This window comes from Desmodus rotundus, chromosome 6 (genome assembly GCF_022682495.2).
Source record: "Desmodus rotundus isolate HL8 chromosome 6, HLdesRot8A.1, whole genome shotgun sequence".
Lineage (NCBI taxonomy): Eukaryota > Metazoa > Chordata > Mammalia > Chiroptera > Phyllostomidae > Desmodus > Desmodus rotundus.
The window spans coordinates 155162558-155182361 of NC_071392.1; the positions used below are offsets into that span (position 1 = coordinate 155162558).

The 19804-nt window shown below is 40.9% G+C and overlaps 1 protein-coding gene across 3 annotated transcripts in view; it reads left to right on the forward strand.

The window, feature by feature from the left end:
• The window catches only part of CREBRF (CREB3 regulatory factor), a 42474-nt gene extending 23288 nt beyond the window's left edge, over positions 1-19186 (forward strand). For all 3 annotated transcript variants that reach the window (XM_024576737.3, XM_024576738.3, XM_024576740.3), the window contains 5 exons: positions 3123-3317; positions 4966-5155; positions 6831-6904; positions 10472-10594; positions 15126-19186. In XM_024576737.3, the coding sequence (XP_024432505.2) occupies positions 3123-3317; positions 4966-5155; positions 6831-6904; positions 10472-10594; positions 15126-15241 (698 nt within the window). In that variant the 3' untranslated portion in view covers positions 15242-19186. The remainder of the gene's footprint in view (positions 1-3122; positions 3318-4965; positions 5156-6830; positions 6905-10471; positions 10595-15125) is intronic.
• Positions 19187-19804: the final 618 nt, after the last annotated feature.

A 19804-nucleotide genomic window follows, 5' to 3' on the forward strand; every position in this document is an offset into this window, starting at 1 on the left:
CAGAAGGAACCAGGTAATAACGAAGGGAAATGGAAAGTGTGGGGAAGTAAGTGCGTTTGCCAGCTGGTGCTTAAAGGGATAGATAAGTCAGGAAGCAAATCTCCCCACCGCCAGCCAGGACTATACTGGTTTACATTTTGCTCTTCATTGACTTTTTACTCCACGTTAAATTTATTCTTGATCTTTTGACTTGGTTTCCTGTTGAGAGGTGAGTGGGCCCATGAAGAACACCACTTGGTAGGTTGACCCTCTTTTCCCTGTTCTCAACCTTTGACCCTGATAGGTAGGAGGAGCCAGTGGCAACCTTGGTCCTGTCCCGTTAGGCCACCTTCCCTGGCTTGCGTTGAGCGATCAACACTGCTTTAACGCAGAGATGGGCTAGTGGGCACTCTGCAGGGGGCAGCTCTCCTCCTAGGGCTGTTTGACAATGTTACAAGTTTGGGTGGCATTTAATTCACTCATTTCCAGTTGACTTTAAGTAAAACCTCCTTGGTTAGTATCACTGGGATAATTTTCACAAACTTTAATGAATGACATTCTTTAACCACAAAATCAGCACAATTTTGTGGTTGTAATTTGAGCTTCATTCACACTTGCTAATGAAAATTTTCCTTTTTCTTGAAGGAAAAAGCTAAACAAGCAACTTTAGGAATGCATGAGTGAATTACTGCTGAGAAGCAGGAAGGAACTGTGTGAAGCAGAAAGTGGGAGTAGTTGTAGCCCCTTTAGAGCACTAGTTTTAGAGTGGGTTCAGGGGTTTAACTTGCCGCGGACAGTGTACAAAGGCCCTTTTGTGATGACCGGCTCCCTGGATGCTGGTTCTTGGCAGTTGGCTACAACAGTGCCCCAGCCTACAAAGCTCCAGGAAAGGTGTAAAATGGAGTTTCAGTCCCTGTTCTGGACTGGCTCCCAAGTTCTAATAGAGCCTATTCTGTGGACAGGCTACAACAGCTTGGGGTCATGGAGTTCCTTGGTTGTAAGACTGAGAAGTGGGCCCCCAGAATGAGACTTTATTTCGGAGTCCTCACTCAGCGTTCTTATGGTAGACTCTACCAGCTCGGGGGCAGTGGTCCTTACCAAAGATGCGCGATTGAAATGTCAGACGACAATGAGCCTTCTGGCTTTCTGTTGAGTATCCTGTCAGGAAGGAATGAGTTGGATCAGTATGGTGAACCATCAGATGAAAAAGAGAAGGGAGAAGGCTTGGTTGGAAATGTTGCATTTAACAAATCATTGATTTGTTAAAAAAAAAAAAAAAAATTCCGAGTGCCTCCTTTCACAGATCAGGCACTGTGCGGAAGTGAGCAGAGTAGACACGGTCCTTGTCTCCGTGGAGCCTGGAGCGGAGCGGGCTCACTCACTGCCGTGTCCTCCACCTTCTGATAGGCCTGTGTGCGCTGCGACTTGGCCAGAGAGGGATGCAGGATGAGTTTCTTAAGACTTTTTGGACCACAGAACCCACTTGGGGACCGAAGGCGTATCTTAGAGTAATAGTGTTTCTCAGAACATACTTTGAGAAATGTTTAATGACCTTACATGCTAGCCCCGTGATCTGAGAGTGTAACTTCTCTGCATTTGCTGGGTCACAGTGGACTCTGTAGTGAACGGTGGATAACTTAAGCTCACAGGCCCATTGTGTGCGTGTGCTGTGGTGAATTTACCGTGTGTGCTACTAGAAAATGTTAAAATATTAGGTCAAAGAAAACTGATGGCCCTTTAAATACTTATTTTAAAAGACTGAACATGTTTAACTAATATGTTCAGTCTAATTAATTTAGGTGGGACAGAAGAAACTAAAATCTTTATGGCCCTTTGAATTTAATGTGGAATGTCTGTGGGGAAAACCCCACTTAGACCATCTCACTGGGGCGGCGCAGGAAGAAGCATGGGAAGCCCAGGGGGAGCCGGGCTCTGTCCAGTCACTGAACTTGTGCGTCATTGCTTAAGAACCTAAGGTTCATGGTCACTGTGCTGGCCACATTGTTTTAACAAACCACAGACGCACGCTGATGCTGTAAAAGCTTGGCCTGACTGTTGCTTTGAAATCATTCTGCTCTCCGAATTGATTCTCCGTTTAAAGGTTACATTTATTGAGGTCTGATTGTCACACAGTAAAACTCACTCCCTCTAAGTGCACACTGCTGGGAGTTTTGACAAGTGCATGCAGCCACGTAACCACCACAGTCAAGACTCAGAGTTTGATTGCCTCCCCCAAACTTCCCTCAGGTTCCTTTCTAGTCAGCCCCTCCCTACACCCCCAACTCCTGGCAACCACTTTGCCCCTGTAATTTTGCCTTTTCTAGAATGTCATATAAATGGGATCATATTCCTAGTTAATTCTTAATATGAAGAAAGTCTGGTAAAATTCTAACTTTTGCCCTAAGTGCTCAGATGTCATCACTTTGTAAGTGTCAGTTCCAGAGGAGTCAGTGTTTTGGGAGGGAGAGTGGTCACTGTGCTGTCCAGAGCCGCCCCATTTTTCCCAGCCACCTCAGGTGGTGCACGTCCTGTGTGCGGGCGTCCCCACTACCCCACGCACCTAGCCCTGGATCCGTGAGTGCACACAAGGTGGCGCGCTCGCGGGGGATCTGAGGGCCTCAGTCGTCTTGAGCTCTGGCCAGAGGAAAGGTGCTGCTGCCTTACGGCCCTGCCTAGTAGGGCAACACCCCTGGAAGGCACACAGCTTTCCGTGGGGGGGTGCTTCAGAGGCATCCATATCAAAAAGAAGACATTTAAGATCATAGTATAGTGGCCAAGTGCCATTATCTAATAGTGCTTGTGATATTCCTGTTGCTGTCCTCCATTACTCTCTGAATCCTGTGTGAAGACACGAAGCATCATATACTAAATTAAAAAAACTGAAGAGGAGCCCAGGAAGGTTTCGTAGTTGTCTTTGATTTTGATCTCTGAACAGTTTATGAGTCAGAGATTTCTACACTGGAAGTTATTTTGTGGGCCTGGTTTATTATCTTTGACATGCCAGCAATAAACAGTGATATTTTTAGATGAAAGGAAATGTATCAAACAACAGATAGAAGGATCTTTTTGTTTGTCATGATTGGTTTCTTGAAATTTATGGAACTTAAAAATTGGGGTGGCGGGGTTTTTTTTTTTTTTTTAAGGCTATGAAAATGATTCCGTGGAAGACTTGAAGGAGATGACTTCAATATCCTCTCGGAAGAGAGGCAAAAGAAGGTACTTCTGGGAGTACAGTGAACAGCTCACACCATCACAGCAAGAGAGGATGCTCAGGCCCTCTGAATGGAACCGAGACACCTTGCCGAGTAATATGTACCAGAAAAATGGCTTACATCATGGTAAGAGGGGATTGTGGTCAACTATTTTATGCCACTTTAAATAGAGATACTAAACCGTAATCTTTGATTGTTGCGTGTGGGTATTCCACCCTTCCTGGCAGACTGGAGAGGGGAGCAGTAGAGCCACTGTGTTTGCTGTTCACTCACAAACAGCTTTACCAGAGTTGAGAGCCATTACCTAAATGGGGAGGGAGGCCCATCTAGAAACAATTTCACGTCTCGTCACTTCCAGGAAGTGCGCAGGAGACCACTGATCACTGACCTGCCCCAGCTGCCGTAAACCCAGGAGGGCTGCGGAGGAGAGTGGGCCCTGGCACTCACTGCCGTTCTCATCTAGTCTTCAGGCCTAAGACAGATGGGGAGGTGGGGCTCAAGACAGTGGTGGGAGGAAGGAGGAGGGCGAGGAAAAGACCGGAGTAGCTGTGAGAAAAGGAACGAGAAGAGGAGAAAATAGGGGTCAGGAGAAGCTTATCTTAGGTAGATCAGTTTTTGAATCATGAACCCAGGCCGATGTCATCAAGTAGAATTTCTTCTGCACAAATGTTATTTTCACATTAATCCAAAGTGGAGGGCACTAGTAAGTGTGGTGCCTAGTAATCTGCAGATTTAAGGTGCTAAGCGTTTCCGACACTGGAATGGTACCAGAGGTATATTTGTGCCTCATTTTCCCTTTCCCCTGGTACCCAGCTCTGTGCTTTACTGTTTCTCAATGAATAAAAACCTAGTTTTTGCCTTAAGATTGATTTTTCTACCAGAAATGAAAAGGCAGGACCAGTGAGTAGGTTCAGAGAGCATGTGGAAAGCACTAGGGAAGCTGTGTGGTGTGTTGTAACTGGAGGACAGAGCTGTGCCTCTTGCCTGCGGTGACAGGGCAAGACCCCTGGAGTCTTCTGCGATGTCGTGTACCAAATGAACTGAAGAAGAGCTTTCCAAAGAGGCAGCCTGAACTTGGTAGATTTTTGAGTCTAGCATATATGACAAATTTGTATTTAGAGAATCAAACTTAGTTTGGGTAAAATCTCCAAAATCTTTTTCTGACTGTATTTTAACCCTAGCCCTGATTTTTTCTTTTTTAAAGATTTTATTTATTTATGTTTAGAGAGGGGGAAGGGAGGGAGAAGGAGAGGGAAAAAAACATCAGTGTAAGAGAGAGACACTGATCGGTTGCCTCTCGCATGCCCCGGACAAGGGACCTGGCCCACAAACCTTGCATGTGCCCTGAGAAGGGATCAAACTGGCAACCTCATACTTTGCAGGACGACGCCCAACCCACTGAGCCCTGCCAGCCAGGACCTGATTCTTGTGTGCAGGTGAACTTGCACTCCAGTTCCAAAGTCTGAGATGCTTATCACTGCCATGCAGATAATAAGACTCTGTCACACCAGGGCTAGAAACATTAAGCTGAGAAGGCTTGGAAAAGGCTGGGGCTGTCCCACATTCCCCCCACTCCTTGAGTCACAACGTGGGAGGAGAGGAGGCCAGTGCTTCTCACATGGGCTGTGATTGTGAGACTTCCTAAAACAGGCCAAGACTTCTGAATGAGAAAGGGAGTTGGGTGGGGAAACGTGGTCTTAAAATATGACTGTAGAAAATGTATCTTTTGTTAAAGAAAGTAATGTAACTCATACTTCTTTTAAACCACATGTAGGGAAATACGCAGTAAAGAAGTCACGGAGAACTGATGTAGAAGACCTGACTCCAAACCCTAAAAAACTACTGCAGATAGGCAATGAACTACGGAAACTGAATAAGGTGATTAGTGACCTGACTCCAGTCAGTGAGCTTCCCTTAACTGCTCGGCCAAGGTCAAGGAAGGAGAAAAATAAGCTCGCTTCCAGGTAAATACTAGTCATGGTTGCTCGTGTGAACGAAGTTAGGAGGTGAGGTTAGGCTTGCAGTGAGCTTGTATAGAAACTCACCCGATCCTCAACCACTTATTCAGAAATACACTCTTACAAATACTGTAATGAGAGTATTATACATTTTCCTTTGAAAGTAAAAGATAGTATTTATGCTTTTTTTATCCTTACCTGAGGACATTTTTTTTCATTGCTTCTAGAGAGAGAGGAAGGGAGAGAAAGAAACGTCGATGTGAGAGAGAAACATAGATTGGTTGTCTCTTGTGCATGCCCAGATGGGGGTTGTGTGCGCCTGGACAGCCAGGGACTGGACCCGCAGCCTAGGTTCGTGCTCTGACTGGGGCTCAAACCGATAACCTTTTGGTGTTGGGACAACACTCCAACCAGTGGAGCCACACCAGCCAGGGCAGAAGGCAGATTTTATGCTTGAAGAAAAGTTTTTAAAGGGTAGAGCTGAGCCCTAGCTTGGTGGCTCAATTGGTTGGAGCATTGTCCCATCTACCAAAAGGTTGATAGTTCGATTTCCAGTCAGGGCACATGACTAGGTTGTAGGTTTGATGCCCAGTTGTGACGCGTGTGGGAGGCAACCAATAGATGTTTCTCTCTCTCTCTCTGTCCCTTCCTCTCTCTAAAATCAATAAAAACATGTCCGTGGGTGAGGAGAAAAAAAAAAGGTTGGGGGGAGGTGAACACACTCAAGTCTAATATAACAATGAAAATTTTTATCATAGTTTTCATTTTTGTTGGTTTTATACTAATTAAAATTTGTCTGTTTTAATGTTCACTTCTGTGAGTTTTGACATACTCAGTCATATAACCACCCCTACAATCATGATATTGAACATTTTCATCACTTTAAAAAATTTCCCCATGCCCCATTGTAAAAGTAAACCCCTTCTTCACCCCTAACCCCTCTCCACTGCTGACCTGCCCTGGCCCTACAGGTGTGCGTTCTCTAGAACAGCACACAGACGGGGTCACAGCGTTTATAGCCTTTCGGCTCTGAGTCCTTTGATCGAACATGCTGTGTTTGAGATTCATCCCTGTCGTCGTGAGGAGTGAGAGTCGGTTCCTGTTTCTGTTGAGTATTCCTTTGTGGGGACACACCGCAGTTTATCTATTCACCAGGTCAAGGACATGGGGATTTCCAGTTTTTGGCAGTTATGAGTAAAGCCCCCATAAACATTCATTCAAGAGATGTTTGTGTGAACATAGTTTTTTGTTTCTCTGGGTATATACCCAGGAGTATAGGGTTTAATTTTTTAAGAAACTGCCAAAATGGCTATTTCCAAAGTAATAAAGCAAATTTTTTTTTAATTGCTCTTTTCCAAAGTAGCTGTGTATACTGATTTCCACCCCCACCAGCAGTGCATAGGGGCTCCACTTACTCCCCAATGCTTTGTATCCTCAGTTTTGTTTGCTTATTTCAGTGAACTGGTCCTAGTTTTATTTTTGAATGTGCTTAAAATTTTTAAAAATCATTTTGAATAAATGATTATATTGTGGGTTTTTTGTTACCTGGGTTATTTAATATAAAAACATTGGTAGGCAGTGGTTTTTGGTTGCTGGTAGGAAATGTCTGACGGCAACAAAAAGAAGTGTATACTGAATGCTCATTTTTAAAAAGTAAACTAATTGCTCCTTCCTTTTACAGGGCTTGTCGGTTAAAGAAAAAAGCCCAGTATGAAGCTAATAAAGTGAAATTGTGGGGCCTCAACACAGAATATGGTAAGCCTAAACTTTTTAACAGTTTGATTAACCTCCTGTTATTTGCTAACCACTCTTTTTCTTAGGTTTTGTTATTTGCTCTCCCTGTATTCTGCCCAGTTTTAGGCCAGCCTTATTTTCGTTAACCCACCCAGTACGCGACATGCTCTCACTCATTCGTGTCCTTCTAGTGTGAGTGTGTCTGTCTGTGGCTCCCCAGCCACATCTCATGTCTGCCCTGAGGAGCTCATCTGCTTGTGAGCATGTAAGTGCTTGCTTTCATTTTACAGTGATGTGACTGGGTTAGCCCCATTCATGGATTTCTGTTCATTTAGGGGTTGAATGGGTAGTTTAGATCTCTGGTTTACAAACTGGTTTGCTCTTTGGAATCGTCTGTGTACATGTGGAAATACAGATGTGTGGGCTCCTCCCCAGCTCCTCTGAATCTGTGCAAGTAGAACCCAGGAATTTATATGTTTCACACTACTCCGGTTGCTTGCATGCAACCATCCTAGCACATGTGTGGGAATTGTTGGTTTAGATCTCGAGCTGTCACGTCATGGCACATGTAGAGAATTAGCATCTCTGAGGCATCCTGGACTGTAACCAAGTAGGCGGTTCGTGAGAGAAGGCCCCATGGGCAGAGGGGGCCATTCTCATGCACCTGGAACTCTTCCCAGCACACAAGAGGATGGGAAAGCTCTGGTTTGAGCTGTGTCCCTCCTCCCCACCCCCTTGCTCTGCTACTATTCTTTAAGCTTGGAATCCTAAGAGTTTGCATGTTCCTTTGCCTCTAAAATTGGACACTTCACTGTGTAGCTGTTGGGCTAAGATGTATCAGAAAGTGAAATGGTGGCAAAATGATTGTTGTGACTTGCTTCTGAAGATTTTCTGAAGTCCAGCATGATGTTATTTGCTGAGTAAGTTCTTTTCCTAGTTTCTTTTATCATGAATGGGTATTGAGTGTTGTCATATAGAGATTTTTTGCATTTTGGGGAATAATTTCTTTATTATCCTTTTTTTTCTGTTAATATTTCACAATAACACCTGGCACATGGGTGCTCCCAAACTTGGTGTAGTTTTTCTTAATCCTTGATCTTGATTATCTTGTTTCCATTTGTGAGAGCAGAAAGAGGATTTCCAACTGTGAAGTTTACAGTTTGTTAAATGGACTGTTGTGTTATTTATTAATGGCCACTCTGGAACTCTAATCAAGGTAAATGAATTAGGTAAAACAATAGTTGGCTTCTTGGAATGGAAATCTACCCCATTTTCCTATTATTATTTCTTGCTGCTGAAGCATTTTGATCTTGAGCTCTGAGAGCATATACAGACCCAGTGACTGCACTGTCGCCGGCATTGGCATTAGAACCCAGCTGGCTCCCCCGCAGGGCGATGTGGCGGCCCCCGGGGGCCTCCGGGTCTGTGTTTCTTCAGACACACGCTGGCATCTCTCTGTGTGTTGTGCAGTTAATACACTTGCCTACGATTGCGTGCGTCTGTGTGGCCATGTATTCTGCCTTTGTGCACATGCACCTCTGTTACATCAGCTGACCACGCGTGCGTGGGTCTACTTGTGGACTCGGTATCCCGCTCCATTGATCTGTTTGTGTGTCTTTGTATAAACTATCCTGATTACTGTGCTTTACAGTAAATCTTACAGTCAGGGAGTTTTAGTCCTTGCTCACCTTCCAATTTTGTGCTTTCCTTTCAAAGTAGTTTTAGGTCCTATTCTATTTTAGGCTATTCTAGGTCCTTTGCATGACCACATAAATTTTAGAATTGGTTTATCCCCTTAAAAAAAAAAACTTACTGAAATTTGATTGGCATTGCTTTGAATCTGTAGATCAATTTGGTGAGAATCACCATGTTAACAAAATGGAACCTTCCAATCCCTGAACTTGGTATCTCTTTCTGTCTAGTTACATTGTCTTTAATTTCTCTCCTCCTTGTTGTGTAGTTTTCAGTATAGAGTGCTTCAACATGTTTTGTGAGATTTATTCCTGGTTTTTTTATATTTTTGGTACTGCTGTAAATGGAATTGTTTTTGAAATTTTACTTTCAAACTCTTTCCTGCTTATAAATGCACATAACATGGATTTTTTAGTATTACTCTATATCTTGTTATCTTGCTAAATTTATCAGTTCTAGTAGTAGGTATGTAGATGCTGTGGAGTTTTCTATTTAAGCAATTATCACCTTCAAATAGAAGAGGTTTTATTTGTTCCTTTCTGATCTTTATGCCTTTTATTTCTTTTTTATTGCCTTATTACAATGTCCAGGACATCAAATATGAGTGACGATTGCCTTGTTTGCTATCTTGGGTAGGGGGCATCTTTCACCTTTACGATGTTGGCTGTAGTCTGTTTTGTACATGGGATACCCTCTATCATTTTGAGTAAGTTCTTTTCCTAGTTTCTTTTATCATGAATGGGTATTGTCATATAGAGATTTTTTGCATTTTTGGGAATAATTTTTTTATTATCCTTTTTTTTCTGTTAATATTTCACAATAACACCTGTAAATGTGGTGAATTACATTAACTGGTTTTTGAATATTAAACCAACTTTGCGTTCCTAATAAACTCTACTTGGTTATGATGTATTTTCCTTTCTTTATTAGAATCTGTTGCAAATACTTGGTTAAAGATTTTTTTGTCTACTCAAGAGGGATATTAGTGTGTGATTTTCTTTTTTTATAGTGTCTTTGCCAGGTTTTGGAATTTGGGCTGTACTGGTCTTATGGAATGAATTTAGCTATAATCTTTATCTTTTTAAAAAAAGTTTAACATTGGTTTTTATTTCTTCATTGTCTGTTTGGTAGAATTTGCCATTAAAACCATCTGTGTTTCCTTGGGGGAATATTTTTGGGTAAATTCAACTCCTTACTGGAAATAGGCTGTTCAGATTTTCTGTCTCTTCTTGTGTCAATTTTAAGTTGCATTTTCAAGAAAGTTGTCCATTTCATGCAAGTTGTTGAATTTTTTGGCATAGCATTTTCTTCTGATACTTTTAATGGCTCTAGATTCTGAAATGATAACCCCTTTTTCATTCTAGATACAAAGGGTCAGTCAGTCTAGCTGGGGATGGAGGTAGGAGGGGGTATCAATTTTGATGATGTTTTCAAAGAACCAGCTTTTGGCTTTGTTAACTTCCTCTGTTATGTGTTTGTGTTCAGTTTATTTCCCTCCTCTTTACTTTTGGTTAATTCTGCTCACTCTTTTTAAGCTTCTTAAGGTGGGGAAATTTTCCTTAAAGCTTTTGTATTTGAAGGACTTTGATTTATTTAATAAACACTTCCTAAGATCTTGTGAATCGATATACCAGGCACTGTTCTGGGTCCTAAAGCTACGAGGGCAAGTGAGGCAAGTTGCTCGCAGGGTAGTGGACATTGAAGCAGCTCTGCTGCGTGTTATCAGAAGGCTCATCATGTGAAATTAGGTTGTTTGGATAAGAAAGCTTGTAACTATCACAGCTTAATGTTTCCTTACACATGCTCCATTTTAAATTGAATGTCTGTTATTATATAATTAAAAGCAAATTCTTCCATGTTAGTGACACATTCCACGCGTCTTCTTCTATCTTGCAGATAATTTATTGTTTGTAATCAACTCCATCAAGCAAGAGATTGTAAACCGAGTACAGAGCCCAAGAGAGGAGAGAGGACCCAACATGGGGCAGAAGCTTGAAATCCTCATTAAAGATACTCTTGGTAAGAAGAATATTGGATAATTAATAACAAATAATAACATGTAGTATAAAATCCATGACTTCAAAAGGGTAAGGAGAAACTGAAGCGCTCTCCTTGTGGTTACTCTCCTTTACAAGCAGTTTGTCTTTTGAGATTGAGCACTGGTTAACGTGCGCTGCTGGGTGCCGCGTGTGCCATTTAGACCTTACCACCGAACTACTTTCACTCCTGGGAAGATACACTTCTGGTAACTTCAACTTTCTCTGGGGAGAAGGAAAATAAAGATCTCTGAGCTTTCGAGCCTGCAGCTTACACTCTAGTTGAGGTGCTTACCTATTCATTTTACACTTCACAGGATTCCAACAAACTTGACTGCCTGGCTTTCCCTTCCTGAGCAGATTATGCAGCATGGGGAGGAACAGAGAGGCAGGCCTCCTGACGGCAGGCACGGTGCTGCCCTGGAGCAGAGCGTAGCGGCCCTGGGAGCAGATTACTCACACAGCAGGAGCCCCCGTAGGGCACGGCTGAAGCGTGCAGTCGGTGAAGCCCCTGTGAGGCGGCATAGAAATGCTCCAGCTGTGCTACCTATCGTTTAACAGCATTTGTTTTGTATTCTTTCAGGGCATTTCTGTCTTTTGTTTCTTCTTTAAAATAATTTTCTGCCCTGGCTGGTGTGATTCAGTGGGTTGAGCACCAGACTGCAAACCAAAACGTGGCGGCTGGTTGGATTCCGGGTCAGGGCACAGGCCTGGGTTGTGGGCCAGGTCCTTGGGGGGCGTGTGAGAGGCAGCTGATCAGTGTTTCTCTCACACACTGATGTTTCCTTTTCTCTCTCTTCCTCCCTCCTCCTCCCTCTCAAAATAAGTAAAATCTTTAAAAAAATAATTTTCTGTCTTTGTTAGGTAGGGGGAGGAATTTAATATTCTAAGAAAAATTTCCTTTTGCCTTTTAATTTAAAGGATTTCTATGTGAAAAGCGTGTCCTTTTATATCTAAAAGTCTGTTTCATCAAATATAAAATCCTTGACTCATATTTTCTTTCTTGAGTATTTTAAATGTGTTTCTCCATTTTCTCTGGCACTAAGAGTTGCTATTGAAAAGGTAATAATTGCCTAATTTTTTTCCTTATTAAGCCATTTGCTATTTTTGCCTAAGGTTTTTTTTTTTTTTATCTTTTTCTTTAAATCCCAGTAATTTCACTGTGTCCTGGTATCAGTGACTTAAGGTCGATACTCTCCTGTGTTCACTGTGCTCGTTCCCTTGCATTGGTTTTCTCCCCCAGGGACTCATCCTTTGTGGGTTAGATCTCCTTTGCCTGCCTTTAATGTTAAAATTCTTTCTGCCTTTCACCTGTGTTTCCCTTAAAAGCATTATCTGTTATATTTGTTTGCTCCTGTGTTTCTTTTAGTTTTGCCTTAATTTCAAGAGTTAATTTTTTCTTTTATTTCTAGTTCTGAGTTCTGTCACCTTATTTCTGAGGTTTTTTCCTCACGACATTACTCCTTCATATCTCGTATCATTTTCTTTAATGTCTTCTAGTTCATTTTGAAATAAAAATGGGTTATGGTTTTCATTTATTTTCATGGTTATTCATGTCTTTCAGGCATACTTTTATTATTTGTAGGAATCTTCTTTCTTTCTTTTGTCTTACAATAACTTACTGGGATTTTTGACCTTGATACTTTTCTGTTACTAATTTGTATATGAAATCCCTTTTTTTTGAACTTTGAAAAGGCAGGTTCGTTCATAACTTTTCTAACTTTGAAACTTCACAGAATCCCTTGTTTTCCGTTACGGCGAGAAGTGTTCTGTATTCGTTCATGAAATGGCCATTCACGTGCATGCACAAGGGAGGACCGGGGAGGAGCAGGAAAAGCAAGCTCACCCTGGAGAGACGAAGTCAGAAGTCACCGCAGGCCCAGTGAGGCCGAGGGAGGGGGAGTCTCAGGGAACAGGCGCAGCCAGGCAGGTGGAGAGGAGACAGAGACTCCAACAGCCAGGGCAGGTGCCTTTCACGGGCGTGAGGTGGAGTGCAGAAACAAAGGTCGGGGGGATTTCTTTGATGCATGTGAGCGTCTCTAGGCCACAGCCAGGTGAGGGCAAGAAGAGGACCTTGTGGCAGGGCCAGCTTTATTACACCGGTGCTCGGGGCAGCTTGCTTTCTGAGACTCCTGGTTCTGCACCCCTCCCCCATCTCACCTGGACCGGTCCTTTCTTTCCTATCTGTTGTCCCTGCCAGGCTCAGTTTTGATCCTTATCAGTCTTGGCTCCTGTCCTGCAAGGGAGTGCTGGCTGGCCAGTTTTCTGAGTTCACGGAGGCCTGACTGCTGCAGCCCCTTCACATGTCACTGTGGGCTGCTTGCACCCAAGCTGTACTCGCGGGGCGTTTGGACGGCATCGCTCATCGCTTCAGTGCCGTCCGGTGACTGGCATCGCTTCAGTGCCGTCCGGTGACTGGCCTGCTGGCTGTGTCGGACCTCTGTTGTCCGCTGCTTCCTTCTGACCCAGCCCGCACAGGGAGGGACGTTGTTAATACCGTGCAGGCCTTATAGCTCTTCATAGTTTCTTCCCACCCTCTTGAATTTTGGGGTCGTGGTGATACCATGTCACTTGTTAAAGCTTTCCATGGGTTTATGGTTTTGCTATTTAATTGCTCTGGGGAATTCAGGGGATTAAAAATCTATGCTGTCATAGAACCGTCTTCCCAGAATTCTCCTCTAGAGCAGTTTAAAATACATCGGAATTTCTTCTTTCTTAAAGGTTTGGTAGAACACTCTTCGAAACTATCTGGCCCAGTGGTTTTTATGATGAACTTTTTGAAAACGTCCTCTGTGTCCCCTGTGATAATTTGTCAGATTATAACATCTTCTGGATTCAGTTTTGATAATTTATATATTCCTAGAAAATCATCCCCTTCCTCCAGGCCCTCAAATTTATTAAAATCATTTTTTTAATTTCCCCTATATCAGTGGCTAGTATTCCATTTTCATTTTTTAAAATTTGTTTACTTTTAGAGGAGAAGGGAGGGAGAAAGAGAGGGAGAGAAACATAGTGTGAGTACATCCGTCAGTTGCCTCTCACACACCCCCAACTGGGGACCTGGCCAACCACCCAGGCACGTGTCCTGACTGGAATTGGACCGGTGACCTTTTGGTTTGCAGGCCGGCATTCGATCCACTGAGCCACACCAGCCAAGGCCATTTTCATTTTTTATTTTATATTGTGTTCTTCTTTATTTCTTGAGTCAGAATATGTCTTATTCCCCCTGCCCAAAGAACCAGCTCTTGAATTTATCAGTTATTCTGATTTCTTCAGTTAAATGCTTAATTCATTTGTGATTTTCTTATTCATTAATTATAATTAAAAGCCTTTGGAATTTCTATCAAGTTCTACCTTAGCTATATTTCATAAATTCTGATATGTCCTATTTTAATTGTTTTCTGAATACTTTGAAATTTTAGTTTGATTTACTTTTTGACCTAAGAATTGAGAGAGATTTAAAATTTTCCAGAGGGTAGGGATTATTATTTTCTAGTTTTATTATTAACTTCTATTTTTTATGATTTACTGAGATTTTTTTAGCTACCTAGTATATGTTTTGTGGGCTTCTGAAAAGAAGATATATTTTCTGTTTTATAATAAGACTCTAATATACGCATGTCAGTTAGATATTCTTAATTAGGTCTTGTCTTCTTTTCCTTTTCACTTTCGTAGTGGTGTCCGCCTGTGTCACGTAGCACTGAGACTTTCCCCTCTAATTGTTTCGCTGTCTTCTCACATTTTCTGTGGTTTTGCTTTTGAACGCTGGGGTGTTTGAATAGGGTCCGGTACTGCTAGAGCTTCATAACGGAATGCGATCTTTATCCTCATGGATTAAATCTTGCCTGATACTTACAGTCCTGGGTGCAGCTTTCTTATTTGTGTTTGCTTGGTGTCCCTTTGTCTCCCCCTTTATTTTCAATTTTTCCGAATCACTTAACATTAGATACATCTCTTTTAAAAAACATTTTTAAATTTAATTTAATTTTTTGATTTGCATACCACAAAATTCACTCATCGATTTTATAATACATAGTCGAATTTTCTTTGATAGTCATTCTGGGAGTTTTTCTTCAGTAGGTGAATTTAACTCATTTTTAGTCTTGGTATAAGTTCAGTTTTGGTTCTGTCATCAAAAGATCTATTAGGATTTGTTCATATGGCTTTTTTTTTCCTTTTCATGCCATTCACTATATGATTCATTCTCATGGTTTGTTTTCTGTATGTGTCATCTGATAATTTGCAAGCTCTGCATTTTTGTCTTTTGGGCTGTTATTACTTGTCACCTGCCCCACTTTATAAGGTTGATTAACCATTTCTTTATGGTTAGTCTTGATTTGACCCTTCTGACCTTAAGACTACCAGCTCTAATCTGGTGGGTGGAATTACTTCCTGGGCTGCAGTAGCAGGAGCAGAGTATTCATCTGGGACCGGTGTCAGGACGAGGGCCACCCCTCCTCCACTCGTGCCCTCTCCGTTTCTGTGTCTAAGCGTGCCTTTGATTCTTTCCTCAGGTCTCCCAGTTGCTGGGCAAACCTCAGAATTTGTTAACCAAGTGTTAGAGAAGACCGCAGAGGGCAATCCCACCGGAGGCCTTGTAGGACTAAGGATACCAACATCAAAAGTGTAATCAGCCTCATTGGACCACTGGTCAGAACTGTCTGAGTTTGTCATGTTATCCATTGTAAATTTTCATTCTGTTTTGCATGTCAGTTTAGCATTATGTAAACATTTGCAATTAGGTTACATTGTTTTAAGAACTAAGTAGCACAAGTGAAGCATGATCCAAAACACTTGATTATTGCATTTTCAGAGCGTAAACCATGGTTACAACTGCTACTGGCACCAGAATTGAAGCTCACACATCTAACTCAATGTGTAGACACAGATCGCAACAGTCTGTTAAAGCGCAACATTTTGGGGGGGGTGAAGATACTAGTAAATGCCAAATATCGTGGCAGGTTTATGTTCTGAACTACAAAAAAAATTGAGGAAGCATTTTTTGACGCAGTTTAGATTGTTTTTAGAATTACTGCTTTTTGTTCTAATTTTCCACAACCATCAGTCTCACTTGTGCGTGGCACAACCCAGTACTCACGCCCGTGCGCCATATCAGATGTTCGTGTTCCGAGCTCAATATGGTATATATAAATGTACAAATATATATATAGTGTCTGTGCAAGTAAGAAAAAAAGCATATTCTTTGTGCCTTGTACTTTGGGGAAACCATAAAACTGGTAATATTTTGTATGATGAAAACCCTAATGAGGAAAAACAAGATATATAGATGGAAAAATTATGGGGTTTAAATGTTTTTTTGTTCCAACTCTTTTTCAGATTTTTTGAATGTATATAGGACTATGTTGAAATGTAGATATATGCCACAGAGTCTGTGTATTGTATAAAAAAAAACAAAATCAAAAAACAAAAAAAAGATGGCTCTAGAAAACTCATATTTCGGTACTTGACCGGAAGAAGACAAATACTTGCACATTACTGCGATTGTTTTATTTTTTTGTACCAAAGACAAATGCAACTGATACGGCAAACTGCCAGTCTACGTAAAGTTTTGCACAGCTTACATGATACTGTATGAATGTATGAGTAAAAGGAGGAAAAAGAAAACGAAAGGTCAGGGTTAGGGATCTTACTGAACTGTGAATTTTATTTCTGTTTGGGTCCAATTATCTACAGAAGGAGCATCCACACGTACAACTATGATTTCGCTGTTCCTCTAGTTCGCTTCCACAGTAGATAAGTTGGTGGCCATTTAGGTGTCTTGTCTTTTTATTTCTGCACTTATTGTAGAAAAATTTAATATATTTCATTTTAGTAAGCTATTGATAAAATAGTTTTTGACCTTGAAAATTTAAAGTTTATTTAGCTTATTGTAGTATACTTCCACCAAACAACCAAAATACAGATTATTTTTATTGTATTATGTATATATATGTAAAGAAAGAGAGAAGCTAAAAATATCTAATTCTTTAGTTGCCACTTTTCCAATTGATGTATTATTGTGCATGTAATATTTTCAAAGATCAACACAAGCTTAAAACAAAAACAAAAAAATTTATAGATTTTTATATTTTTGTACAGGTATTTTCAAACTAGCTTCTTCAGACTTACATGTGACTTCTATAGTTTCTAGACCTGAGAAATACTAACACATTTAGTTTTTAGGTGCTCTGTTTTGCTCACATGAAGCAGCTTCATTAGTCAGTGTTTTAACTGTGTTCAAGCTTTACCTCTCGATGAGAAGTTTCTGTGTCAAAGCAGCATTATAACTCTTCCCCAGATCTTTCCAGCCTGTCTCTCTCTTACCGTGTTATTCTCAAATCTTGTGGTTTGAACTCTGAAAACTGGTAGCTTAAAACTATACTTTAAAAAGAAAATTCCTACGTAGCCAGGAAAAAAAAAAAATACCAAAAATTTCAGACCTGGCTGCTGGGAGAGTATCTATTTCTCCATTACCCATTGGAGAATTTATTCCTTAATTATAGTTTGTCTATATCATGTATTTCCTTTCTTTTACTCCTCCCACCTGCACCCATTTGCAAGCGATTGCACATGAAGCTCTAGCTTATGAAGGTTGGATTCTAAAACACACAGTAACACCTGAACGATGCTTCACACGCTTCTTGGACATCGTGAGCTGTGGTGCACCTGAGTGTGTGGTGTGCTCCGTGGAAATGTACCTGGTTAGTGCGTTCACACTGAACAGATGATGAGCTCAGATCTGACGGATGAATAGAATGGAAGCTCGTTGTTCAAAGTTTTTCCTTTTTAGGTGGGAGAAGGCAAAGCACACAGCTTTGTAACTTGGAAGTATATAAAGTTTTGACAGACTGTATCTTGCAAATTAAAACGTATTCCAAAATACGGGAGTCTTGCAATCAGGGGGAAGTCATTTTATGATAGAGATTCAGCTGATGAGATTTCTAAAATTGCCCCTTTCTAGCTGCTCTGTTAGGAATTCTGGTTTTTGATACTTTTTTCCTCTCTGCAAACCAGAATTTGATTTTTTGGTCTTGCATTTCAAAAAAGACTTTGAATCTGTTTAGTAGATTCCATATCCTTGCATTTCAGTGTTTTATATGTACTACTTAAGTTAAATAGTTAAAAGCTTTTAAATAGTTGAGCTTTTTAATGTTGACACTTTATTTTGTACCTATTTATATATGTATGTATATCTTAGAAAAGCACTTTGTTAAAAAATTTGCATTTTATATGATTCCTGCCATTTGCTGCTAAATCTGGGCTGGTCAGAATGCTGCAGCGATACTTGATCTAAATAAAAACCTGGCAGTAAAATGTAGAGTGCGAGTTAAATCCTCTTGCTGTTTTAACTTGGCCATAAAGGTGACATAGGCAAGCTGTGCAGCTTTACATTTTAACCAGGGGACTCTGTGGCATTTCAAACCGTCTAGAAATGGTTGTACTTTAATGCCAGTAATAATCTGCTTCCTCTATTGTCATTAAGTATATATGTTTAATGTATCACACAAACAAATCTTGTGAGGGTGATGTAAAAACCCCAACAACTGTACATGTTCTGGGTTGGAATTGTGGCATGTATTTTTGGGAGAAGGTCATTAGAGAAGAGCTCTCTAACGGTTTTCTGTGTCGTTCATACATGGTATGCAGATCACTCACAGTGACGTCCAGAGTCTTACTTTAAGTGAAGGCGTTGTGAACTCACCTCAGATGAACCCATTGTTCCAAAAGCAATGATAGACACTTTGACTCTAGTAGTACTATGATTTAAAAATAAAACAAAACCCACAAAAAAGACAAAAAAACAAAAACGTTCTTCCTCGTTTCAGATACACTGGATTCTTTATAGAGTTTATCTCCATAATGAAAGCATGCTGTCGAGTTGTTCCCGTTAGCATCTTGTCTGAGTTCTGAATTGGGTGCCACACTTTCTCAGTCAATACGATTGCCTGTTCTATTGTACCATGTATGATTCTTGTCCCTCCCTATATTCTTCACGACAGATTATGATGTGGCTTTATATTGTGCCTTACTTGTACATTAAAACAAACCGTCTCATTCCCTTCCGCTTCCTAAATCTTTCACTTCGACCTTTTTGGTAAGAGAATCAAAGCTATTCTAAAAACATCATGAAGGATTTCAGATGCGTATGGTTTCAAATCCCCTCTCTCTCTAGTTATTTTATATTCGTGTGGAAGACCAGTTTTGAGTGGTCTTTGAATAGGAGGGGGAAGGAGTAGCCGTAATCTCACTGCGTCCCTTTTTCTGACTCTCGTCTGTTGTCGTGCCTCTTCTTTCTGATGCTTGACTTTATTTGCTTCATCGCAATAGTCTGCATTTAAAGAAAGGTGTGTTCTATTCATCAGCTTCAAGTGGACTATTTCATTTTTCCAGAATTTTTTAGAAGAGTACCCATTTTGTTTGTTTTATAAAACAGATGACAAGTCTCTTTAAAAGAAACAGAAGTACTTTTGAAATACAACGCTGTTAGTTTGGATTTCTTTTTTATATATATAATATTCATACAATTATCTGATGTTTGCCTTCATTAATAAAGCTGTTAGTTTATTCACCAAAATGTCAAGAATGGATGTGCTTTTCTTTATTCCACACATGTAAAAAATATTTTAGCTGCTAAGATTTAGTTAACTTTCTAAGAGACGAATTCCAGTTGCCTTCAGCAGAAATTATAACAAAAACTTATGTTCCCTTTCTTTATATAGTCTTCCTGAATTTTTGTTTTAAGTATTTTCTAGTTAAGTATGTAACAGAATGTTAGCATCTCTCCAAATCTTGAAACTTGAATTTCGAGGATGCGTTGAATCGCACTCTAGCGCGGAAGCGACAGGCTTCGGCCGGCGTCCTGGTGAAGTCTGTTGTGGAATAGCGTTTCCCACGGAGCCGAGGCCGTGTCCACAACTCTGCACAAAACTCCAGTCTCGTTCTTCCCTTGAACCGTGACAGACAAGTCTCACACAGTGCCGTAATACTTGTGGGTTCTTTTGTAATCTTTGTAATCTTAATAAGGGCATTATGAGTAGATGACTCCATGTTTTTTTACTATTTCAAACACATTGGGGTGTGACCGTGAATGTCCCCGGTCGGGGTGGTGGTTTCGTTTTAAGGAATAAGCACGTTGGGGAGAGACGGCGAAATGTACTACTGAAAGTTTTCTACTCCCGTAGGCCAGTGGGGT